At 48.5% G+C, this 24,716-nt stretch overlaps 8 protein-coding genes across 8 annotated transcripts; 3 read left to right on the top strand and 5 right to left on the bottom strand.

Moving 5' to 3' along the window:
* The first annotated feature begins 2,396 nt into the window (after window positions 1-2,396).
* On the top strand, window positions 2,397-4,021 carry BJ212DRAFT_1347603 (uncharacterized protein). The gene is made up of 8 exons (XM_041335372.1): window positions 2,397-2,597; window positions 2,832-2,881; window positions 2,937-3,038; window positions 3,093-3,141; window positions 3,183-3,304; window positions 3,360-3,500; window positions 3,552-3,665; window positions 3,741-4,021. Exons 1-8 carry the CDS (start codon window positions 2,528-2,530, stop codon window positions 3,912-3,914), a joined length of 822 nt encoding a protein of 273 aa, XP_041194638.1. The 5' UTR covers window positions 2,397-2,527; the 3' UTR covers window positions 3,915-4,021.
* BJ212DRAFT_1347601 (uncharacterized protein) lies at window positions 4,022-6,172 on the bottom strand (the record flags this gene model as incomplete). The annotated part of the gene is given in 6 exon segments (XM_041335371.1): window positions 4,022-4,361; window positions 4,384-4,640; window positions 4,667-5,218; window positions 5,246-5,657; window positions 5,677-5,839; window positions 6,076-6,172. The coding sequence occupies 6 exon segments, from the start codon at window positions 6,170-6,172 to the stop codon at window positions 4,328-4,330; spliced, it is 1,515 nt and encodes a 504-aa protein (XP_041194637.1). The 3' UTR covers window positions 4,022-4,327.
* A 1,380-nt stretch (window positions 6,173-7,552) lies between these two features.
* BJ212DRAFT_1446478 (PSS-domain-containing protein) lies at window positions 7,553-9,649 on the bottom strand (the record flags this gene model as incomplete). Its single annotated transcript, XM_041338253.1, has 13 exons — window positions 7,553-7,636; window positions 7,699-7,870; window positions 7,926-8,038; window positions 8,093-8,301; window positions 8,426-8,471; window positions 8,522-8,536; window positions 8,602-8,667; window positions 8,721-8,804; window positions 8,858-9,119; window positions 9,180-9,290; window positions 9,337-9,401; window positions 9,466-9,473; window positions 9,526-9,649. The coding sequence occupies 13 exons, from the start codon at window positions 9,647-9,649 to the stop codon at window positions 7,553-7,555; spliced, it is 1,359 nt and encodes a 452-aa protein (XP_041194636.1).
* Window positions 9,650-10,743: 1,094 nt separating this feature from the next.
* Window positions 10,744-12,894, bottom strand: BJ212DRAFT_1298801 (uncharacterized protein; the record flags this gene model as incomplete). The annotated part of the gene is made up of 9 exons (XM_041332751.1): window positions 10,744-11,069; window positions 11,137-11,231; window positions 11,511-11,549; window positions 11,738-11,837; window positions 11,894-12,033; window positions 12,117-12,260; window positions 12,407-12,422; window positions 12,578-12,614; window positions 12,826-12,894. 9 exons carry the CDS (start codon window positions 12,892-12,894, stop codon window positions 10,744-10,746), a joined length of 966 nt encoding a protein of 321 aa, XP_041194635.1.
* A 2,409-nt stretch (window positions 12,895-15,303) lies between these two features.
* Window positions 15,304-16,793, top strand: BJ212DRAFT_1269027 (uncharacterized protein; the record flags this gene model as incomplete). The annotated part of the gene is made up of 6 exons (XM_041330779.1): window positions 15,304-15,450; window positions 15,499-15,543; window positions 15,598-15,638; window positions 15,692-15,771; window positions 15,838-16,501; window positions 16,568-16,793. The coding sequence occupies 6 exons, from the start codon at window positions 15,304-15,306 to the stop codon at window positions 16,791-16,793; spliced, it is 1,203 nt and encodes a 400-aa protein (XP_041194634.1).
* A 190-nt stretch (window positions 16,794-16,983) lies between these two features.
* Window positions 16,984-18,033, bottom strand: BJ212DRAFT_1269128 (NRDE protein-domain-containing protein; the record flags this gene model as incomplete). Its single annotated transcript, XM_041330789.1, has 4 exons — window positions 16,984-17,230; window positions 17,287-17,694; window positions 17,748-17,924; window positions 17,990-18,033. 4 exons carry the CDS (start codon window positions 18,031-18,033, stop codon window positions 16,984-16,986), a joined length of 876 nt encoding a protein of 291 aa, XP_041194633.1.
* A 430-nt stretch (window positions 18,034-18,463) lies between these two features.
* BJ212DRAFT_1497927 (actin-related protein Arp6) lies at window positions 18,464-20,660 on the top strand (the record flags this gene model as incomplete). The annotated part of the gene is made up of 10 exons (XM_041341552.1): window positions 18,464-18,561; window positions 18,611-18,725; window positions 18,787-18,855; window positions 18,906-19,029; window positions 19,082-19,226; window positions 19,272-19,427; window positions 19,476-19,651; window positions 19,705-19,840; window positions 19,887-19,949; window positions 20,001-20,660. The coding sequence occupies 10 exons, from the start codon at window positions 18,464-18,466 to the stop codon at window positions 20,266-20,268; spliced, it is 1,350 nt and encodes a 449-aa protein (XP_041194632.1). The 3' UTR covers window positions 20,269-20,660.
* BJ212DRAFT_1479736 (uncharacterized protein) lies at window positions 20,577-21,386 on the bottom strand (the record flags this gene model as incomplete). Its single annotated transcript, XM_041339946.1, has 1 exon — window positions 20,577-21,386. The coding sequence occupies one exon, from the start codon at window positions 21,384-21,386 to the stop codon at window positions 20,577-20,579; it is 810 nt and encodes a 269-aa protein (XP_041194631.1).
* Window positions 21,387-24,716: the final 3,330 nt, after the last annotated feature.

The following is a 24,716-nucleotide window of genomic DNA, read 5'->3' as shown; positions in this document are numbered from 1 at the left end:
ATCGTGGATGCCCATCTCAATAAGCGTGGTATTCGCCCCACGGGTTCATGCGCACGGCGCATTCGTACGTGCAGTCACTTCAGCACTTATCCTCCAACCAGATATTAAGGGGTCTACTGCAAGTGGGTTTCCGAAGCCAACTCGCAGAGTAAGTACTCTGTTCACTGCTTAGTCATTTTTGTGTAATTCTTTGGGTGTGTACATGTACGTGACTGAAGTTTCATGCTGCTGGCTTGATCCGAATATCTCAAACCAAACATTGGGTTTGTGAACAAATAGAGTGTGCAGCTCCTATTTGTCTCGAGCCGATATTAAAGTTGAAAACGTGATTGATGCCAGGATCAATACTTGACTGTTCGTCGCTTATTCGTTGGTACCTCTGGCGGGGCGTCCCAAAGTACAGCCACTCGAGAGCTCTTGATCTCTACCGATGGCATGACACAAGTCTCCAACCCCACCAGTAAAATGGGCGATTGAAACTCGTGTCATCCGTTTTACTAGTCAGATTGATTTTGCTTGGGGTCAGATTGTTTGCCGAACCCGCATCCTAGCCACCAGTGTGCATATACACCCTGATGTTTATTGTAGTATTCCACTCACGATAACATGGTATGTCTCCCCTCCAAGCTGACTCGGCAAGCCAGTATCGTCCGATGGTAATTAGCTGTCGATCTACCACTGTTGAAATGTTTGAGCAGTTCAGCTCTGAGCTTCCACTCGGTATTTCACCATTCCACACCACGTTCATCTTTTCTGTCCTTTTACCGCTGGCTACAAGATTTTCCCTTCTCACATGCACTCGTCTCATTGGTGGAACCACTAGTTAAACAGTTGAACTTAATGACATAACCGGTACTATTTCCCGGAACTTCGCCATGCCATTGATGAGCACTAAGCGATGGGATCTCTCGTCAAGTGCATCGAGAAGGACGGAACAATTTCACCGTCAGAAGATTTCAATAACGCCACCGAATATCTTCCATGAACTCGGGCTGATAAGAATCAAGTTTCACGCAACATACTTAGGCATTCTTGCCAGGGCTACCGGGGAACTCCGCGAAGTTTCACAAACCGGTGACATCTTGAACGGCGTTCTTGGCCTAGAGGCCAGTATCTCGTCATCCTTGAAACCCCTCGACGTCATCGTTCCAAAAGACCACTAGAAGTTTGAACACGTAGCGAAGCCTATCTCGTTTACTTAGGGTAATCGCGATCCCATGTTGTGAAAGTTGTCAACTCCGACGATATCATGGGTCTGCGACCTCACGAGACCGAGGAAGCGAAGAAGTACGTCAAGTAGCGTTATTTTTGCGAAGCTCGCGGGGTAGGGAAGCCCGAGCTGGAGAAGAAGTACGAAGTCGTGCGTACCAGTACTGCCAAACTCTTGGGCTCCGACCTTCGGAACAAAAAACTATAGATAATTCGTGGAACCTCGAGGCGAGGGGTTTCTGCTTGAAAAATTTCGCGACAGGTCCTGGATGCTATTACACTGCAGGCTCGTGTGTAGTTACGTGCTCAGGCTCGCTTGCAATAGTACAATGAAACCTACCTGAAGGGTAACCAAGAGGACAAATTATGTGGTTAGTTTCCGTACCACGAATGGTAGACGCAAGTTTGTGTGGGATGAACTGACGAGGAAACAATTTAGGAATTTGGATGGGACGTGAAGGTATCGTATGTCTTACTTGATGACTTTGACTGTTACGGTCAAAGTCATCAGGTAAGACATCTATACTGATTGTTAATGTACCTATAAAATACCCAGTGGTAAGTTCTTACAGAGTTAAAGATGTGACTTTGACTTACCAAGTTTCTCTTCAGATATTCAAGAGTCAATCCACGAACCCTCACGGTCAGGCAAGAGCGACCGGGAAAACCTGATTGAAACAAAGTTTTGCACCAGTCTGTCTGTGTAAACATTCCTATCGCAACATTGAACAGCCATGATTCGTTTCCACCACAAATGCTCTCATACAGCCCATTGTCGAGTGGCTTCGGGCCTGACATGAGAGGTTAGCCTAAACAGAATTCGCATGGAGTTGTGATAAACGTGTAAGCAACGCACAGCAATCTTACATCGCGGGCCTTTACTAGGCCAATTCAGCTCACAGACCGGAGGCCATGAGCCATCCCAAGAGCTGAATGGTGGTTGCAAGGGCGACTGCCACTGATCTCTGAGAGTCCAATGCTATTCCTGTCGACAAATTTCGGGCGAATTTCTACAAAAGTCAAAGACACGTTTGTCGACATTAGCAAGAAGTGATGGGATCGGCGCCCCCCAAAGAGACACGCTTGTGGAAAACCGACACCGGGATCCCACAGCGCCTACTAATAATCGTGCAAAATTGCGATGTATTTTAACAAAAGCTATACCAAAAAAGGCAACTGGCACCGGTAACTGTTAAAGAGGAATAAAACACTCACGTTCGAAACGGGCCGATCGTATGATCTCACCGTGGCTGAGCGCGTATATCACTAGTAGTAAGCATCGTTCGAACGACCAATTCTCTCTCTCTCTAAGACCACCATGACCACATCTCTTGACCTTCTTAAACAGACTGGAACTGTTGTTGTCTCCGACTCCGGTGACTTCGAATGTATGTTCGCCATTGTCCATCCTGCTGATCATGCACTGATATTCTGGTTAATCTTATCAGCAATCGATGTTTACAAACCACAGGTAATCGCTACAATGAATCTATGTTTAATGCACCTGTAATTAAACAGTATATTGTTAGGATGCTACTACAAATCCATCCTTGATCTTGGCTGCTGCCAACAAGCCAGGATCATTCCCGCCTCATTGATGCCGCCATCAAAGTCGGCAAGAGCAAGGGCGGGTGACCTCGAGCATCAAACTAATGCTGCTATGGACCGTCTGGTCTGTCTTTGTCAGCCTTGCGCTGATACTCTTATTGATCAATATTTATAATCAGCTTGTCGAGTTTGGCAAGGAGATTCTTGCTATCATCCCTGGTCGTGTATCGACGGAAGTCGATGCTCGTCTCTCCTTTGACAAGGAGGGCACCAAGGCTAAGGCAAGTGATGTTGTCACATATCCTGACTGGCTCCTTATTTTTATCTATTCTCAGGCTAAGGAGCTCATTGCCCTCTACGAGTCTGTTGGTATCAAGAAGGAGCGTGTTCTCATCAAAATCGCAGCGACGTGGGAGGGTATCCAGGCGCTCGTGAACTCGAGCGTGATGACAACATCCACTGCAACTTGACCCTTCTTTTCGGTTTCGGCCAGGCCGTCGCTTGCGCTGAGGCAGGTGTCACCCTCATCTCGCCCTTCGTTGGACGTGTATGTCTCCATCATTTATCCTATCTATGTTCGACTGATTGATATCTGGATTCAGATCCTCGACTGGTACAAGAAGTCGACGGGCAAGACCTACGAGGGTGATGCGGACCCTGGTGTCCAGTCCGTGAAGAAGATCTTCAACTACTACAAGCAACACGGCTACAAGACCATCGTCATGGGTGCTTCCTTCCGTAACGTGCGTACTTGTTCGCTCATGCAACACTACACGAGTCTACTCAGTTTGCAGGTTGGCGAGATTAAGGCCCTTGCTGGTGTTGACTTCCTCACCATTGCCCCCGCGCTGCTCGAGGAACTCAAGAACTCGACCGAGCCCGTTCCAAGAGGCTCGACGCCCGTGTTGGTATGTACCTTGTGGCTTCCATCTAACGAACGACTAAATCCCCTCCTAAGCTGCACAAGCCGAGCCCTGCCCAAGGTCTCTTTCGTCGACAACGAGCCCGAGTTCCGCTGGACCCTTCTCCAGGACTCGATGGCATTCGACAAGTTGCACGAGGGTATCAAGAAGTTTGCTGAGGATGGTGAGACCCTCAAAAGCTCCTCCGCCAGAAGTTGCGTGCTTGAGTTTTCGGCGATTATAACAAGGGAATGAGTAGTTGTAATAATACTGTAGTTACACTTCGGTTCACATTAACAAAATCCACCGTGTATTTGGCAATAGACTTTTTCTTCTGCGCATTGCTAGCATATATATTCACCTGCGGCGATAAAGTTCGATGAGTATTTGAAGGTTCATGAATGCATGTATTGCGTGTGTGCAATTAGAATGAGGCATACATACACGTAACTATGTTGCGATAACAGGCAATGAAAATAACAATCTAGAGACGTAAAATAATCCGAGAAGTCACATATTTCGTGGGTTATGAAACATCATTACTAGAGACAAGACTGTATACGATTAGACACACAGCTTTCCTAACATTACACATCGTCACTCACCATACAGGTATACTTCCAAGAAGCATGCAAAATGAACGGACGATCACAATATCGATCGATCATTCAGAGAGCCAATACGCCCTCCTCCCACTCTTCCCTCGTGACAGATCCCAAATCACGGCATACTGGGCACGACCACCTCCACGTGCGGCTCCGTTTTATCTTCCGCGCCCCATCCGGCAACGCGCTCCGCACTAACTAAGCACGCAGGGTGGAATGTGTGCGCGCACAAAGATCCTTCTCCAGGATGCAATAATGGATGTATTGAGAGCTGCTTCATTGACTCAGCCAGTATTTCAGGGACGGGGTCTTCGTCAGACGGGCCAATGCCACACGACGGATCGTAGCACCGTAGGCCCGCCTCGCGCTCCTTCTGCTCCACTCGTTGCCGCAGCGAGGGACCGGGTGCGGCAGCAGCATCCATGTCTTCCTCTCGCGGCGCGGAGGCATTGGGCGCGTCGGGCGGATAGGGTGCGTGTGTGGGAAGTTGAATGGCGGTATCGGTAGGGAAGCACCGCCTGGATGGGGCGGAGGCGCATTAATAGGAGGAACCTGGGCTTCATCAGCAGGTGGCTCCTGCCCTGTGCAGGCTGAGGCTGCCCCTCTGGTGCAGCGGGTCCGTTGTTGAACATTGGGATGGGATGAAGTACGTGTAGCATTTTGAATGAGATTGTTGATAAAGTTTTGGAACTCGAACTCCTGGGGCACCTCGCCGACAGGCGGTGCTCGGCCTTGCCTTTGCCCTGGAGGTTGGTTCTGCTGCTGCTCCTGGACCCCATCTTGAGGCTGAGGCTGCTGCTGTGATTCCGGCTCCCCTTGTGGCTGGGACTGCCCCTGTGTGTGAGGCTGCTGCTGCGGCAGTGGCATATCTGCGGGTAACGATTCGTTGAAGATCAGATCAAGGCCGATGGTCATGAAGTCGCCTGCTTTGCGGCCCGCCGAAGGGACGGTTATCTGCAATAGTAGGAAGGGACTGCGTACGTGTTCGAGGAACTGGAGGCGTGGCATGGGGCCTGCTCCAGCACGACGAAAGAAGTCCTGGAAAGCGTTTCCTCGGGAAACTGCAGGATATGTACAGTGGCTCCAGGCCTGCGGATACGCCGTTCGATAGGTGAAGCCCTGGCCAGGTTGGCCAGGGTTGAAGAAATTAGGAGGAACTTGGTTAGCTTGCAGGCTGAGGCGCTGGCTCAGCGCTGCAGCTTCAAAGGCGGTGGGTCCTGCAGGCGGAGGAGCGGCCGCAGGTTGTTCGGCAGTAGAAGCTGGTACAGGTTGTGCTGCACCAGATGCAGGCGCGGGAGCTGCTTGGGCAGCAGGAGCAGCACCGTTTGCTTGTGGAGCTGAACGAGGTGCTCCAAAGTTGAAAGGCTGATAAGGAAGCGGTGAACTGGTAGTTCTCGGGATCAATGTTGAACCGACATGTTGGACACGTCGCTTGCTTCGCCCTTGTAAACCAGGGGAGCAAACAGGATTCGTGGAAGACATGAGCACAAGGGAGGGAGATGATTTTGGGCTCCTCAGGGACGGATGATTCTAACGGAGAGTTGGAGCTTTGAGAGCTGGACAGCAGATCTGAATCTGTCGGGATGGGCAATCGATGGAGTAGACCCAGAATCGGTGCTCATCGGCGTATTTTGATTCTCCTTCAGGTGCAGTAGTCAATGTTTCGGTGCTGGCTCCAGCGGAGGGTTCCTCTGGAGCCTTTGCTTTGAAACTATCACTCTCGGCATCCAATAAAGTATCCCAGCAGATTGCGCATCCTGGAGAGGAAGATTCGGTAGTCTCTGCACCATCTACGTGTCCACCAGGCGCACCACCAACTCTTTCCAAGCGCTTTACGAGCCCTACGGGTACAGCCTCCAAACCCGCAATGAGTTTTCTTCGCTCGTTCAGGATCTTCTCGACTGTCATCAAGCCCCCCAAATTGCTGCATTTGCTGCAAGAAATCTGCGAATGCTTGGAGAAACCCATCCCGACCTCCTCCAGCAGCATCTGGAGGTACATTTGCTGGACCAAATGGGGGCGGGGCGGGGACGCCTCCATTCTGATTCGGAGGACCTCCAAGAGGAATTGTGAAAGTAAAACCTGCAGTCAAGATAGGCACGGCATGATGTACGTGACCAGGGATTGGATTATTTTGCGGTCGCGGAGGATGGGCGATGCCCTCACCAGTATGTTCTACCGCAATATTCTCAGCGCCAGGACCAGGACCTGGAAATGTATTACCACCAGGCAATGGATTCATCCCAAATAAGGGAGCCATGAACCCGTCTAGGAATGCCTGGTTGCCGACAGGTGGGCGCTGCTCGGGATTAGACGGTTGTGGAGGAGGGATAGGAGGTGAGGCAGGACGACCTACACGCTCTGAAGGATGCCTACGATCCCGCGCTTCGTCTACATCATCATCCACCCGAGCGCGTCTACTCCCGGCGATAGGCTCGAGCGGTGGCAGATCGTCTTCATCATCCGTCCAGTCACTGTCGTGATCATCGTCGACAGTCAGGAGATTGGGTAGTGTCTCTGCACGAGAGAATTGGCTGTCGTCTGACTCATCAGAGTCTGACACGGAACGCAGCTCAGGCATAGAGTCCTCATCGTCATCGCGGGTGGGCTGAGCTTGTAAGGATGAGATGGTTGAAGCAGATGGCATATCTACATCTTCAGCGAATGGTCCAGACTGGGAAGTCCGGAGCGGCAGGGCAGAAGTTTCTGGGACTGGAGTCCTGTCGCGATCTACGGCAAGCGCGTGAGCGTCTATGGGCTCGAGTGGAGGCGCGTCAGACATGACGACTTCCTGTGTAGAGTCCTGCTGTGCAGAATGACTATGACTGTGGGAAAAAGCCTGGTTTATATTTCGAAATACGTTCTGAATTGACGTTGGTAGATGGAAGTTGTGACCAAAACGATGACCACGACCGTCCTCATTACCGCCGTTATTGTTGTCCATGGAAAATCTGAAACTCTGCTCTACAGTGTATGCAGTCGCAGAAAAGAAAGTGGTAGTGGTGCTGGTGATAGTGGCAGTGGCGGTCGTAGAACAAGAACGAACGAACGATTGTCTCTTGGACCAGGGCAATCTATGCACAATGCCGTGTTGATGACTAATGCAGTATCGATGACCAATCACAGCCTGTGGTACCCTCCAGTAAGCACCAGAATATTCCCTATCTGTTTCTCTCCCACTTCGGACAAATGTCGAGCATAACTTAATTATAACAGAGGAACTTCATTCATGCGCAATAAGTACCTACAAGTAGTATATAAGGGATATCAGCAATATAATATGAAGTCTCACTGCGCCTTCTTCCCCTTTCCTTTCCCTCTTCGCTTCTGCTTCTGCTTTCCGACGTACTTGCGCACGCTCGGCAAGCCGAACTATATTCTCAGTTTCAGCCAACGCCAAAGATACAAACGCTCAATGAACAAGGGGCACTCACCCTGATCGCAGGATATAACACCAACAAGATTCCCCCAATCATCCATGCCCACCGAACATACAATGGAAACGGCTCCGTGAACTGGCCCTTGCTCCATTTAGTGATAACCATAAGTTCGGTCAGGATCGTGGCTAGAAGGAGCCACACATGTTGCCCCATCCGTTTCGCTTTCCTAATAGCGATGGAAGTAAGAAGATTCCCGGGCGTCACTCACACAGCATACATACCTTGGGTTATTTATGTATAGGTAAAGCTCTCGCACAGCAGGCAATGCGCAAAGAAAGACGCCTGCAAGCCTTAGTATCACAATCGGATGATCAGGTTCCATCCAAAGCAGACTCTACAGATACCGTGAGAACCGTAACAAGGGTAACTGGCATATCAGCATGCTCACCTTGAGATAGAATGGATTCAGCTCCGCAGCAAGAAAGACTGCTAGGAGCAATACAACTATCAAATAGTGCAAGAACGATGCAGTTCCTTCCCATTTAAATGCTGTCCAGTCGTGTGGGGAGAACTGGCTAAGCACGCGGCGAGCCTTTGACCGCAGTCCCCTTGTTTGCCGTAGGCCGCGCCACTCGTAAGGCTGAAACGCATGTATTTCTAGCGCCCGCAGGTAAAACTTAGGTGGCTCCTCACCTTCACTTCCAAATACTGGCAAGTCTTCATGCCTATCGTGTCGTATTAGCATCCCAGATGTTTTACATCCGAGATTCCCAACACTCACCCAGATAAGTTCCTAGCCAGTTGCAGACTAGAACATCAAGTATCCACTGCGGAAGCAAAATTATTCAGCGCCAAGTCCAAGAAGGTAGTAACGTACGTGGTCCCACCAACACTGTCAATCAACAAGTTTTTTTAAAACGAACGTTAATTTATATGTGACAAATCCAACAGACATACCTCAGCAAAGTTCGCAAGTTGATGTTGTAGGCTATACTCTGCGAACTCGAATGCAATGCTCAGAATCTAAAGCTGAGATGTAGATCTGTGAAATCAAATAGAAGGTAAATTGGAAATACCCAACAAAACCAATAATCGCGCAGTATCATAGCCTTGCCAAACCAACCCAGAGCATGTGCTAGACAAAAGATATCGATCGCATCCTGTTGACCCATCAACACCACAGAACTATGCAGTAACGTTAAAAATACCTCACCCAAATATTATGCGGTGTCAATTCGCAGTTTTCCGCGTAGCTCTTTTCAGGTAAAGGCCGGTTCAGTGAAGGATCCAAAAGAGTCATCATTCGTCGCGCAGAGTTCAAATCTTGGAACAGCAGGAAGACGAGGGCAAGCTCGTATAGTAAATTAATTCCAAGTATTGCACGCCAAAACGCAGGGTGGGGGCGAATGAATGGTCCATCCCGGAATTGGATCATCGAGAACATGAGGAATGAGACTACTGCAGCATAAGCGCCCCTGTTAAGGAATGTTGGCGGTTACTATCAGACCTCACACAGATACATCAATCAAACCTACACACGCCGCTTGTCCCGGCCTTCTTCCAGGACATCCTGGGTCATGGCCACATAGCTCAGTGCAGCCAGGCCAAAGCCAAGTGCAGTTAGCGTAATTGGCTTATAGAAGAACCTAAGGGCTATGAGCGCGAAAGACTATCTTGATGTTTACTACTCACTCTACAGAGGTATCATGCCCCTCTTGGAAAGGCGCGATTCGCGTGTATGACTCTGTCCTATCCGCCTATATGTCATAATTCCCACTTAACCTTTAAATTTAACTCCAAGTTCCAAACTCGTCCACTCACATCGTACCCTATGGAGACCGCTCAAACTGTGGATTACCGCAAAATACCGGAGCTACTCACAGCGAACAGGTTTGCCATTAAGCCCGGGTTCTGGCCTAGCATCGGGAGGTGGTGAAAGCAGCGCATCGGGGTCTGATTCTTCCGCTTGAGAAGTGGGCGATACATTTTCGGCTTCGTAAGCCATCGCAATGTGGATGATAGTTTGAACACACGCACGAAGAGCTAGCTGTAGGCTTGGCCTGCCATGCTACTCGTTTCATCTCTTTCGGTGACACGTGAGCAATGTTACCAATAAGGATCAGTTTTGAAGGAATTTCACTTTCCACATACCAAATCGCGGAAAGAACCAATATCGACTGATCAAGCGACTGCGCACAACCCTCCTGCAGTATGTCAAGATTTATTATACTTTCTCAAACCTAATCACATAGAGAAAGAAAACAGTCATTCCTTTTTCTGTCGCGAATGCCAGACCATGATCTAGTATGGCGAATGGCATAGCCTTGGGCGTATCAACGGCGAACAGAGGAAGAATCTCACGTATCCAGTGCGTAGGCGGAATTCGAACAAATGACGAGTGTTAGAAGGCATGGGCAATTGCGGTCGATACGGGAACTAATTTATCATCCCTAGGCTTCCATGGTCTCTGCCAACGATATATGGAACGTCGCCCATCATTGATCAATCAATCGAACTTCATCTGAAAAGGCACGAGAGCATAACTATCGGTCAAGGCCAGGTACTGATGGCCCGAACCCAGTGGACAAATACTTAGCGAGAGCTCTCGAACCTTACGGCCGCCGTGATAGGCACTTCGATTCATGGAACGCCAGCTAAGCGCTCGCCTTAGCTTATTCTGATGATCATGCAACATCAACCTGCCTCGATTTGCTACCAACCTACTGCAAACCACCGAATCGTCATCAATGAACTTTGAAGGGGGCTGTAATAGGTTGTAGTTATGTTCTGTTCTGTTGTAATCAAGTCAATGTTGACAGAATATTCTTTGATCAGTGCCTGATCGCTTGCTATAAGTCGAAGCTGTATTTTCAAACAGTGAACCCCGATTTGAACTGTCGGCGTTTTTCATTATATTACCCCTCCCCCGCTCAGTACGCTTGTGGCTCTCAACCCCCAGAGGGACGATCATCATCAGACAAGCTATGTAGTCGAAACTCATCGCTAAGTGACCGTACTGAATCGCCGTCGAGAGGTGCCGGCAGGAGCTGCCCCCTCTCCGCTACTCAGCGCCTTCACTTTTATCCATATCTGTCCAGATTAATTCATTTTCTCATCACTCATTCCAATTGAATTCTCCGACGGCATCACGAGCGTCACGCTGTGCCAGCAATTATTCTCCCCACCCGGATCTCCGGCCGGGTTTATCGGGACGACCATCGTTCGGATGCTCCTCGTTTCATTTCGCGAGCTATGCGAACTTTCGAACGCAATATACATGGCTTGAAGTTCTTCGACCTTTGCGGCCTTCTGCTCCACATGTTGTGGGGCATCCCCAGTCGGTTTCGAGGTACGAGGTCTTGCGAGATTCGACACCTCCATTTCAACGTAAGCGGGATGGACGAACAGAGAAGTCTGATGAACATCTATTCCATGACACACTTTCATGACACATTAATGTCAGAACCAGTGGTGATGGACACTATTTGATACCATCGGTGAGAGGTCTCTTCTCCGAGTGCTTCGCTTCGGTGGTATCAAACAATGTTTCCATCCGTGCCGGAACATTTAGTGCATCTTTGCTATTCCTGATTTGTTCTCAGATATTTTGACGCGACGGTGGTTAAAATACATGTACTACATAGGAGTACCGAAGCTAGTTGTGTAAACCTTCCGGTCTTCGCAATACAACTTGAGGCATTTGGAGCATCATGGTCATATGAGCACTGGCGCAACTATCTCAGCTAACGACAAGTTGACCGCAGGATTCATTCTAGGCAGTGCTTATCTATCCACATCACGACGGGACGAACTACAGTGAGTGCTTTTGTTGATATCCTTCCCACTTAGTGTAAAATTAAACATACGATCGTCGTAGAGTTGGTGTTTTGCCAAGACTTTTAGTGCTATACAGCAATTGATTGTCGATCGGTCAACTTCCAGTGCACGATCTCATCAGCCTGGTAAAATGGTTGAGCTTTGCCTCTGTCTTCTTCCGTCACTAGTCAATAATAACGTCCCTGCACATCTTGACTGATAGCGTCTCCACTTCATTTTGTACAACACCTTCTCGAATTTCTAGAACTATCAATACAAGGTGACCTGGTAGCCGCCGGTGAACTTTCCACGTAACCGGGGATCGAATGCTGTCCTCGGATTTCCTCCTGACGATCCTCGGCGCAGGAACGAGGTACCTGAATGTGCCAGCGTCATTTTGGCGATCCCACGCCATCGATGTCCCTGAACCAACTGTGGAGGTGCGTGGCAAGGACCCCGGACAATACCCAAAGAACCTTGATCCCGGAGCCCGGGTCCGTTTCTGGAAAGTCCGGTGAAGGTTCGCTCAGGGGACCGCGTCTAGCCAGACCTTCATACATTGGAATTATTTCTCTACACGGGAGGCTTCGTGTAATCACCGTAGACCGCAGAGATAAACTGTCAACCTAAATCTCCCCCCTGTATAGTCTCCACACTTTACCGCTATCTTGAGTTTGCGAGCGTGATCATCTGGCATTGCGCCTGTCAAGAGTCCGTCCAGTAGCAGCTGATCAGTAGCGGGATTCTTGATACCCGGAGTAACAACTCTGGAGCCAGTAGTCAGCATGAATAGAAGTCGTCTGGCCGTAAAAGTACGTGTTGATAACAATGGCATGCGGTCGCCGCGGGAATCAGCGATATCCCTCGCGGAATTGTCACCAGTAAGTTTTTGAAAGATTGGAGGGAGCGGCAATGGCATCAGTGCTGGCAATAGCACCGTGCTTACCTGTCGTACATTTCACCTACCCTTCCATCAGGGGGGTACAACCAAATACGATTCGATCACATCATGGTATGATTTTTTGAGGAATATACTCACTTCCAATAATTCAAAGTCCTGAGGGGGCATGTACGATGCCAAAGTCGCCCATGGTCGATGAGACCTGGCACGACTCACCGAGAATGGCAAGGAAAGGGCAGTTATGCACCAGCGGCTGCATTAGCCGAATTTCCAGTAAGGGGTTGGTGAATTATTTCCATCCCAAGCCCCTCGTCCAAGAAAACAGGCTTGCCAACAGCGTGTTATTGCTGCTCCTTCAGTATTACCCAAAATTCACGAGTTAGCTGGCGCCACGTCGTACAGACGAAGACTCCTGATCGGATCATGTTAGACCGCAGTCTGACGCCATATAGTTGCTTACGCACCTCCACAATATGGACCAATGTGTATGGGTCAGTGCCAATAAGTTTACCCAAATGCTGGAGCCAAGTCATCGCGAATTCGATTATTCGAAGTTGAACTTCGTTGGCGTGATTCGCAAGAATATCGGCATCGTCAGCAGCTCCACCCTAGATAAAGAATATACACAGCAACGTAGCATGCAGACTTGATTGTGCGTGGTAGCTCGAGACTTCTCTTCACTGATCACCCTGATAGCAGGCCTTGTGGGTGACTAAAGCTCTCTCGCTAAGTGGCCACCACGTCCTCCTTCGTCGGACCTTGAAGCTTGAAGCTTTGAGGAGAGAAGCACGCTGATGGCAACCGCCTTTATCCGGACCGATGATTCGACAAGTTGTCCGACGTGTATCTGGGGTCCTCGGTGTAGAATTCTACTCTCGCGGGATTTTGCAACAGTCATCAAAGATCATTAAGGAACCTCTCCTCGAACTTGTTTGCGACGTTTATGACCAGACCCTAGGTCCCCATGTGCTCGAGAATGGACTGATTCTGCGGTGGTATTCATTTCATGCGAGTGTCTTGATCTCGGAAACTCCCTTGTGCGCCAGAATACGTGACGTCGGCTTATCCCGCGACGGGCAGGTTGGAACAAATCGAATTCGGTCTTCTCCATGACTGGTTCTCAGTGATCAATATTTTGCCTAGGTTTTGCCAATCTGAAAAATGGCGCACAGACGTTGAATTGAGGACATGACATTCCGTCGAAACCAGGCGATAAGGCAATGACTGCACTGAAACAAATTTATGACCGTGGTCCCTATCAGTCAAGTCGGCTCCCCATCAAGGTAATACCTGACATGGTGACAGCAAGTTACAACCTGTTTTGACCTACAGTGTCATGCTCATGAGAGTCAATTATCTGGGTCCTTGTATGTTCAGAGTCGTCACGGAAAAGCACTATGATAAGTTCTCAGTGAGTACACCGAAATTTTATCTCTACTCAGCTGTTCTGTGACATTGTCATTCCTTCCGCATAAGGTAATGTTCACATGACGAATTTGTGCGCTTGTTCGCTTCAAATTGGTTCGTATTTGTGTTGACCGTCGTTCTAAAACACAGGGAATCTCGTTCTACGTTTCTTGATTTGAATGCAAATGCCTAATTCGATTGATTGGTGAGAGGGAATCTGACCATATGTGACCAGGATATTCGAAAAGGAAGATCAGAGCCAAGCATGTGGTAGGTTCGCAGTTCAAACTCAACTCTGTGGCCTCAGATCCTGATTCAGTCTGTCCTGCCGACTATAGCGGATCCTTTATGGATTGATATGTGGAGTCGCTTTCCTCCGATCTTGACAAGTTACGGTGACCGTTCAGTATTGGGGCGGGCAATGCCTCACCGAGCTAAGACGTAAGCGTGAGGACCAGTGTCCCCGGAAGCCGCTGTCCGTCTGTCTCGTGATCTTGCGTGCCTTTGGGTGATAGGGGAACAGCACTGGATTAAGCGAAGTCAGTATTTTTGCGCCGAGTCCGGACAGCGTCGGACTTGAGGAATGAGTAAATGACACAACACAGGTAAATTGATTCATGTATGTAGCTGTTGACCAAGTTAATATGCGCCATCCATTGCTTAGGATGGACCAAAATGATTTTAATGAACGGAGTGGAGGCGAACCTTTGTTCTTTTAGGAAAGAGGTGTGTGTCTTACGCTTAAAGTCATGGGAGTTCCATCATTCAGCGTCAAGAAAACGTGACGGCCATTTCCCTTCTGTGCGATGGCAGGACATGAAGACGTAGGTGAACGCCTGTGAATCAATATTTAGATGTTCACGTTATTGGGACCTCAAAGATCCCCGTAAAGACGGTGATACTCTCAGGCGAGGTTGGATGAATGACGTCGGGTGTAGTCACTTGGAGTCAGTGATCCGTGAAACGCTACTTCGTATGAGCGAATACTGAGCGTTGAAATAATTGATATTGGGTTCAATTGATCTCCCTTGAGCTAGGGGATGTTTGACGGTGAACTAGTACTAGGCGACGATGCAATGCATATCCTGTCGCGGCGGCGTTCGCTGAGATTCAACTTTTGGTTCACATGCACATCTGATATGATGAATTAGGTGGAGGCTAATCAGATTTCCGAGGTCACCAGTACTGCTTTTGAATTTAGACTCTTGAGCTATGTGACTTGTACTAGTACATAAGACGAATGGTGGCTTAGATTGGCAGGAAGGAGATGAGTCCAGATGCGGTAGTCCAGGTCTACGCTCACACGTTGTATTTATGTCACTGCCGAGACTGGAAGGCAACCTTGTACAGGGCTGGATCCCACAGAGACAAGTTTTTGCGAAGAAGTCTACATCAGCCCGAGGCGATCTGGATCTCTTAAGATCTCTTCTGGTCAGTTACTTAATGCGCCGTGAACACATAAGTAAGACTAGCTTTAATTCTCTTAAACTCGTTTCAACTCATTCCTTCCTCGCCTCAAATCTTTTTTATCTTGGATGTCCTCTGATTCTATTCTACCCCCACTTCAGTTAAAAGGCGAAATCATGGATCTCTCAGAATACACCGTTGACACTGACCATCGCAAGAGAAGACGCAATAGAACAACTCAGTCATGTCTTAATTGTCACACCTCAAAGCGCAAGGTTCAGTGACACCTTCTCACAACTTGGCCATCTCTGACGCGCCACCAGTGTGATAGAAAGCGACCATGCCAGCGCTGTATACAACTCGGCTTAGTACGTCCATCCTTTTCGTGTCTCTTATTACATATTAATTCCACGTTTTTTCAGACTGGCCTTTGTGTCTACGAGATTGATGACCCAGCACTGAGGTTTGTCCTTTTTGTGGCGTTGAAACTAGGTTAGGCTTATCTCATAATACCAGGGATGATCCCACGATCGATGAAGCCACTCGTTTGAGAAACAGAATTGCAGAACTCGAAAGTCTCGTGAGGGAGTTGCGTGGTACGTATGACGTTTCACATAATCTTAATCCCTTTGCAGCACTCTTACCTGTCTGGTTTACGGCAGGGAAACCACATCCTCGCTGGGCTGATGCCAATTTCCGAGACGGAGATCCATCTGAACGGTGGCATTCACGAGCAGCCAAAAACAACATGCAACTCAGACGGCGCGGTCGGTCTGACGATGTACTAGAGCGCACCAACCAAGAACCCCGGGGCTTGGTTTCTGCCGCTGGTGCTCCCATCAAAATTGAACCCGTTACAGACATATCTCGGCCCGATCTGTATTGCTTTTCACCATCCCCTCCAGCGTCTTACTCTGCATTCCATTCAGATAACCCTTCATCACCACCATTCGAGCGTCAAAATGGCCATCATTACAGCAACAGCTTGCCCAGTAATGGGCGCTCCATGCCGTATTCATCCCCCACATCCAATCAGAACATGACGTATAATCATCACCATACCGACTCCTCGTTTCAAGAAAACGGTCACGTCTATCCGATGAACTCCGCCGAACAAGATAAAGTTTTTGGCAATCATTTCTCTGACTCCCCGGTATCGCATTCTTTTTGTTCGTGCCGAACAAACCCTGCCACCGGTCATGCCTTCATATCTCTGAGTCATCAGCTGCAAAGTACACTCAACTCTTTACGGCAGTATGCTCAGCATCCCGAAAATACCCAATGCCAGCTGTTCAGGCGCATCATTGAATTGCATGATCTCATGCGGTGTGTTGTCCCTGCCTTGCCTCGCGGCGACCTCGTGTTCATATTAACTAATTTGTTTGTTGTGAGAACTAGTGGTAATGATCCGGATGAGGCATCGGGATCACCATATGGAACCCTTCCCACACCTACCGAAAGTGACATTTTGTCGTCGCATTCGTCCTCAAGTACCCCGTTCCACGGATCCTCATCAGCTTCTGTATCAGAGTGGAATGCCATGGCTTCTTCGAGATATAATCCCTACTTCCCCGTTTCCCCAACTGAACAGGGTTTGTATAGTAATATTATCACATGAGCGGGCATCCGTTCCATCGTGAGCTAGTCCTAGCAGCCCCTTTCAGATATATTTACTCTCGTCACGCTGGCTATGACGATGTTATGATGCCTATAGTCTCTTGTGCCTTAGAGTAGCAAAACTACAGCACTTGTACATTACATGACCTGTACTATCATCATACAATGTGCGGCGAACTACATAGACATCATTAATGAACCGGCTGCAAGCTGAAACGGAATTCACGCTGCGAAGAGTGATCTGAGAGCACAGGCTTGGCGTCAACGAACTTCCACCTATCTCTCTCGATGAACAACACTTCCCCGGTTCTTTTCACTAATATCACCGTCGAAAGGCGCGTTCCATAAAATTCTCGTGACCCTTGAATTATAAATGGTTCCACTTGGATCGTGTTCCTCAGCTCTGACCGTGCGGTTGGCGGCTGCGAAGATTTCCAACTGGGAAATTTGACCAAAGTAAGTGGGAGGCTAGGCTGTTGCATGCTTATACCCACGTCAACAGCTCAAAGAGATCATCGGCTAGTTCCTTCTCCGGCGTAGTCGGTGAGACTGCGTTCATGATCGATTTAAACGAAGGAAGCCCGTGTTGGACTTTTGGCCACATTTCAGCACCTCTACCATCAATCCCGTTTGACATCCCCCCGCATCTTCTCTCGGCATCAGTCAGTGGGCGGACAATGGGCGTTCCCCCTCCACCATGGTTGGTGACATACGTTCCATCGAATTTCAAGTCGTGTTCGCCACGGGTAGATGGTGTCAAGAGTAATAAATTAAAGCCTGCATATTTAGCATCGCACGGGATAAGATTGTGTACGTCCTCTTCCGAATTGGACGAGAGAAAATTGGCAACGAGGTCACCCCTGGAAGAACCATACGTCTTGTACTCTTCTGTGATGTTTGTTCTGTGAGAAAAAAAGTTATCAGGGGCGTGCAATCTGGTGAAGAGGGCACGGACAAAAAGGCAACTCTTCCGGTCCGATTAACACCCAACCAGGTTCCACCAGCACGAACATCGACACCAGAGAGAATATTTCCTTCTAGAAGGCTACGCTCCTCTAGCTTATCGAAGGAATGAAACCGAGCCAAATTAGTGGGTCGTTCAAGATATTCGTCACGGTTGCTGCAAAGTACACTTAATTTGCCGCATGGTCATTGACATGTCATGATAACGTATAAGACGAAAGGGCGGGGACGTACAGGGCATATTCCGGGTGCTCGAGCGTGTAGAAGCCAACACACATTCTTGATGGTTATTTCAGGCGCAAGTCAAGAGATCACAATGAGGCGCAATGCATGACTGCGATTACCGCTTCAACATCAAAAATGAGATCAGATGATCGTTACTTGCAATGATGTTATGAAGTCTAGGTTTACGATGGGTCCTGTGAATCATGTATCACGTAGGAAAAGTCAATACTGACTTTGAACGCCGGCTATTCTCACTGACAATGATTCGAGTGTTCCTCAGTTGAAGAATATGGCAGTGACTGTGCGCAAGTGACGAGATCAATGAAGATCCTCATAACAGAGCTGCGGAGGTCTCTTCAGCGAAAGCTGGTTCAACGTTCTCACGCGCACTTGACGTCCACGCGGGTCCAAAAAGTTTGATCGCCGTTGGCCCAGTACACCTTGGCAACTCGAGTCGCAAGATCTTCTGTCCGCCGTGAACTAATGCAGCCTCAGACTACGGTCATATTGGATAATGGTGCCTCTTCAATCAAGGCTGGTTTGGCCAGAGGACCTGAGGGAGATGATGACGACCAACCCAAGTAAGAGTGTCTGCTTTTGAGAACGACTTGACGCTAGAGGAAACTCGAGATTGGTCCCAAACGCTATCGTGCGCTCAAAAGGTGATAAAACAACGTATTTTGGCCATCAGTTGGAACGATGTCGCGATTATTCTGCTCTTCATTACCGTCTGCCTTTTGAAAAGGTTCGTGATCGAAATGTCTTTCTCCTATACAAATTTGTCATTATCTGTGGAAGCACTGCAGGGTTATCTGGTGGACTGGGATGCACAAAAAGCTGTTTGGGACGGCGTGTTCTCGTCCGAGGTTCTGAACGTGCGTCCCTCCTGTGATTATGGCTGAATGAACACTGACTTGGCACCCAGGTGGACACCGCCGAGTCTTCGCTGCTCATCACAGAACCGTACTTCAATCTGCCCAATATCCAAGATGTTTACGACCAGTTTGTCTTCGAGGAATACGAGTTTCATTCCTATCACAGATGTACACGTAAGTTGCATCGTTCCGATTCTCTTCGCATCCCTCAGCTTTTTTTCATAAGCTGCTGCAACAATCCCCTTTGGCCGTCTCTTTCAAGCAGGCGGACCGTCACCACCCGAGTGCCTTGTTGTCATCGATTCGGGGTTCAGTTTCACGCATGTAGTCCCCATCATCAACAATCAAATACAATGGTATGCCGTGAAGAGGTGAGTTATATGAATCGACCAGAAGATAACAGCTTATATGGTTAGACTCGATGTAGGCGGCAAGTTATTAACTAACCAGCTCAAAGAACTTGTCTCATATCGCCAATGGAATATGATGGATGAAACTTACATTATGAATCATGCCAAGGAGACATGCTGTTATGTGTCGACAAGATTCTTCGAGGACCTGGAGACCTGTCGGTAAGATCATGTCCGTTAGCGATAACGCAATTACCTAACCCCTGAAAGCTCGAATCCTAAAAAGAATAGCATAGTTCAGGAGTATGTACTACCAAATTTCTCAATGAACAGGCACGGCCATGTCAGGCTTCCCAACGAGGAGTTATCGGCTACTGACCAAGTCCTTCACATGGAAAATGAGCGATTTGCAATCCCCGAGCTGTTGTTCCGTCCCGATGACATCGGTGTGTTCTAATTGCTTCGATACTGCACCACCAAATGAAATATATCCCCTTAGGTTTAGAACAGTCGGGGTTGGCGGCGACCGTGGCTGCGTCTATCTCACTCCTTCCGGATGACCTTCGAGGCATGTTTTGGGCGAATATTGGTCTGATCGGTGGTAGTACCAACTTCCCAGGATTTTACGAGCGATTGTAAGACCCTTTATGTCATGACATATCATGTAATAACTGCCCGCAGATCATCCGAACTGTTGTCGCACACCCCGGTCGAATATGATCTGCAGATATATCGGTCAGAAGAGTACGTCCGACTTGGACCGATTATTTATATACCCAACATGACAAATATCAGCGCTGTGACCGAAGTATATCGTTCCGCAATTGCTTTTGCGAACGATCCTGCGTTTTCCACGCACGTTGTTACAAGGGAAGAGTATCTTGAAGTCGGTAGCAATGCCTCACGAAAGAAATTCCCTGGATGGCAGTCATCGTCTGCACCTGTGGACGCGGAGATCAGTAAAACCACTCAGGAGTCAGTGATGGAAGATCGGGGTCAGCCTAACCGCAAGCCTAGCCGTTCACGGATGCGGACGACTACTGCACCTGGCCGTCGCAAATAGTGGCATACACACTTGCGGTAAACTACAATCAGATGCTATAAATTCACACTGAAACACTGAAACACTGAAACCTTAGCACCTCCGTCGGCGCGCGCCGGTGTCAACTTTCCATATCTCCTGATTTACATATCAACCACAGTATCTACATACATGTAACATGACTTCCAACCGCCGATTCAAGCTATGTCTTTCACTCCCCATCAAGAGCACTGGATTCATGATCCCTTGGCGTGCCTCCCGCGACGATACTAAAATCATTTATCACTTAGTGAGAACTAGGAACGGATCAACAAGGATTACTAAAGAAGTCACCTTTCAAGAGAGTCAACGTCCTCAATGAAACACGGAGGTTCCTTTATGTCCGGATGATTTCTAATGTCGAACCAGATCTCAGCTGGCAAGGCGAAAGGCGCCACCAAAAGCCTTGCTAGTGTCTCTTTGGCTTCATCGTCCAATGTCGAATCGAGAGATTCCAATCGGGTATAATCTTTTCCCGCCTTTTCCTCGAAGTGCTCAAAGTCTTCGTTACAAAGTTCGAATACCAGCGGCGATGGGTTCGTCTGGCAGACGCGAAGGCGAACCCCAAATGTCGTCCACTGTTTGTGGTCAATCCACGGGAACAAGATGCTCGTGTGGAGCGCAGAGCTGTCTGCCGGTGCGGCGCTGCTGACAGGAAAGATGGGGATGAAATGATTCGCAACCGCTGATGGCTGTGGCGTATACTTTGATACAAAGTGGACGATCACGTCTTCGACTGTACTGTCATCGTGTTCATTCCATCGCACGAACGCTGAAGTTACGAGCCCGAGATAACGTCCAGGGGTGTACTGGCAGATTCTGCGATAGTCCTCGGAGTCCTCTGGATATTCTTGCGCGAGCTCTGCTGTTGACAACGCAAAAACAACAAACGTCCCTGGACGTATTTTTGCGCTCGTTCGGTTGTGTGGAGGTGTGAATATGTCAAAAGATGCTGTAAGTGCATCTGCTGATTGGCTCTGAGCGATGCTGTATCGCCGCTCAGAGAAAAAGCCCTCAAACGTCGTGTAGGCATCCGCGCTAGACGGTATCCAGCATGTGCTCGAAGGAGACAGTGGTGATAAAGATTCGAGGCGTGGCATGTTGATAGGCAGATACTGACGGTTAGTCTGATACACTCTACAGTGACACTGCTCTAGTTTATATAGGTTTCAAGGGCCAAAGCATTGTGGAAGACAGGCTGTGGCATGACTGGTACTTGCGCCGACGTTGTGGCCCAATCATTGTGGAAAGGTCTGAACAATAGTGCAAATGCCTATTGATTCCTTTTGCAAGCATGTCTCACTTTTCAGTTGGCCTTTTTTTCAATGGATTAAGGTCCACAGGTGATTGGTGAGCACCTCTGTCCCATACAAGCGTCACATATGACCGAATCGTTCTACTTCGAGTGTCTTATATGCTCGTTCCCAAGTTTGTCGGCACGCTGTTGGGTCCGCGAGTCTGGGCGTAACTTGTTGGCTCACTGATTGCAACAGCGGCACTCCTATAATCCACACCGTTCTGCAATAGCCGCGGTGTATTATTACTCCTATCAGGGGGACAAGATAACGGAGGGCGTGCTATTTCATTATTTTCGCAGGTTTGTCATCTCCACTCGCAGATATCTCGGCTCAAGAAAATGAAATCAGTACCTTTCCCTCGTGTTACTGGAGCGCATGATCAATGATCATTATCGCAAATCATGGCCTCGGCCCCTCTATTTCGTCACGGTGCTCGTCGATGCCCCCCCGGATTTTCTGGATCACGGTAGATCTGAGCCCATTAAACACCACGGAGACCGCTGACTATGTCAATTACGTGCATGTCTGGCATTCGACATGACATAAAGCTTTGGAGTATTATTCCAATAACGAAGTATCATGGTGCCACGCTTGACTGGTGTGCCAAACCACGGTCATATTTTTTGGGATCGACGCCTTTCTTCGAATTCGGATTTCGAGAACATTTCGATATGCGAACTAGCCGTTAACATTTATCAGAGACTCTGTGATCGTCGATCGATGCCGTGCTTATCATGTTCCTCGTGTCGTCAACGTTCGCGTTCCATCAACTTTAATAACTTGCTAGTTCATGCCCACAGATACTACTCACCCCTAGGTCTCGTTCCTATGAAAGGAACATTGCGTTCCTTCTAATAAAGACAACATGAAATATCTATGACACCATTCCGTACAAATAATCAACGCCCACCGTCAAAAGCATCAACGTTCCAGCGTAACCCCAGTTATGCACCTTCTTGTTATTGCATATGTACTTGTTGCTTCTTTGACGTTAACCCAAACATAGCAAGATGTTTGTGAGACAGCTCGTTAGTTTTCTAGTGGAATCCCTATCTGTTCAGATGCATTACGAGCCATGCTGTCGGATGCGCCGTTTGCAGTATCTCATTTACTTTTGTTTTTAAAATTTTCTATTCTACCAATGGAGCGATAAGTGCCCGTCCGAATACTTCGGCTCCCGAAAACAAGCTGCAGCGTAACGTAAGAACGCCATGACAACTTGAAGACCTCGAAAACCTCTTCAGCTACATTTTCCCCTGACTTACCCGAGTAATAGGAACAACCTAGAACAGCGCGGCGGTAAGAATCTCCCGGTGAATGTGAAGAGCTGCAGAAGCCAGCCCAAGCCTCCTTAGCTGGGAACAGCGGTGTCGGCGAGGTAAGTATTTTTGCGCACCGCGGACATGATGCTCGCGACCTTGCAGATCCACGCCCACTATATGGACAACGTGCAGGAGCTAGCGAAGAGCCATAATATTTGGAGCGACACTGGTAGATACGATGTCCGGCAGCCTCAGGCAGCTTGTGACAGTGTGCAGGTGCCGCAATGCGATTAGCGCCACGCTTGAGATTATCACACTCTCATCGATCAAATCATTGTGTGGTTGTACTTCACCATGCAACATCCCTTCTTCCAGTTCTCCATATGAAGAACCCCGTTCCAATTACTCTGGCGATTGACTTGGTAAGGCAGACTCGATGCAGATAGCGATGCAAACCTCGAGGCTCTACAACTTGGCTGCGGGAAAGGCACTTCCGCATCGCCAACATGGTGTTGTATCTTACAAGGTGGTTCTCGGACCTCAAGGTAGGAGTGATTTGATGATCTTATCGAAGAGCAAGAGCAAGAAACGAAAAATTCGTAGATTCACGGTGCTCGATGCTTCAGATGAGAGGGTGTGGAGGGTAGTAAAGTCAAATGAGACGTTTTGCATAAAAGAGTGACCGCGATCTTATTGGACGCCCTTGGAATTTTGATGCCGCGCAGAGCCAACCGTTGATCGATCTGATCAGCCAGAACTTGTGAGTAGGACTTTGATTCGTTGAAGGTGGGCGATTATCGACTGAACTTCATTAAAGATTGAAGTGAGCACCCGTGAGATTCCCAAGTATGAGATGGCACACGCTCTTTGAAGTTCCCGCGCACCAGAATTTCATCATGATGGAAATGTGCGATCAACGCCGTAGCGCTCAGCCTCACAGCGCTTCGCTGTACATAGGTTGACGCCAGATCTGAACATGCTGATCATTGAGTATTGAATATCGAACAGTGGTGGCCATGTGACGATCATAGCACCATCCTGCAGCATTAATATGCATTAATTCTCCTATGCAATTCACTCAACGTGCCTCATTCAAGGTTACAGTATTATTCTGGTTGGCCATATCATTAAGCTGAGCAAGCCAGCATTTCGCCAACAACTTGAACACTTGCGACATACATGGTATGTTGGGTGGCAGGGCGTCACAACAGGTACGTTGGCAATGCTGACAATGTAAGGATTCATATCCTTTACGCCCCGACTATAGCTTCACAGCGAGACATACGGACATACGTCCCGTCAGCCACGTGACTCAAGGATGCGAAGAAGCATCACGCTTCGCATCCGAGTTACGCGGATACAATCTCTCTTTTCTTACCTTCATTATCTCATCATCATCGACATTCAGCAGGGCTCTTCAGTCCTCGCCACACAATACCCTTGCCATTACCAACTTTCTTACACCTTTCTTTCGTCACCATTCCCCATTTCACCTCGCTGTACCAAGAACAGTTAAACTTCTCGTCACTCCTGTGCAAACTGCACTGTCTAAAACCACCACTCATTCAATACTTTCGTACTCTCCTTCGCTCCCGCTAGTTCTACCCTGTCAGGATCGCTGCCACTTACTTTCCATCTACGTTTTCACCTAATCGTTCGGCTTAGGTATACCCGAGGACCCTTAGCGCCTCACGTTCTTAAACACAACTTGTACATTGCATCGAAATAAGAAGTCGTCGTCCCCCATCTGATTCAAGTAGTCCCTCCTTAAGAAAAAGTCCTCTCTCTAAGCAATTCCCTTCTCGAACTCTACGCAAGCCTTATAACAACACGGAGGCTTACCAGTCTAGTGCTGTCCTGTATACTGTCT

This window comes from Suillus subaureus (genome assembly GCF_016647635.1).
Source record: "Suillus subaureus strain MN1 chromosome Unknown BJ212scaffold_11, whole genome shotgun sequence".
NCBI classification, from domain to species: domain Eukaryota; kingdom Fungi; phylum Basidiomycota; class Agaricomycetes; order Boletales; family Suillaceae; genus Suillus; species Suillus subaureus.
The sequence above is the reverse complement of the archived record's forward strand: the minus strand, read 5'-3'. Positions and strand labels throughout refer to the sequence as shown.

Bases quoted from the DNA above. Each gene is read 5' to 3' on its own strand.
- BJ212DRAFT_1347603 (XM_041335372.1), top strand. From the start codon at position 2,528: ATGACCACATCTCTTGACCTTCTTAAACAGACTGGAACTGTTGTTGTC. The intron at 2,598-2,831 runs GTATGTTCGCCA...AGTCGGCAAGAG, and splicing joins CGACTCCGGTGACTTCGAAT to CAAGGGCGGGTGACCTCGAG. The intron at 3,501-3,551 runs GTGCGTACTTGT...CTCAGTTTGCAG, and splicing joins TGGGTGCTTCCTTCCGTAAC to GTTGGCGAGATTAAGGCCCT.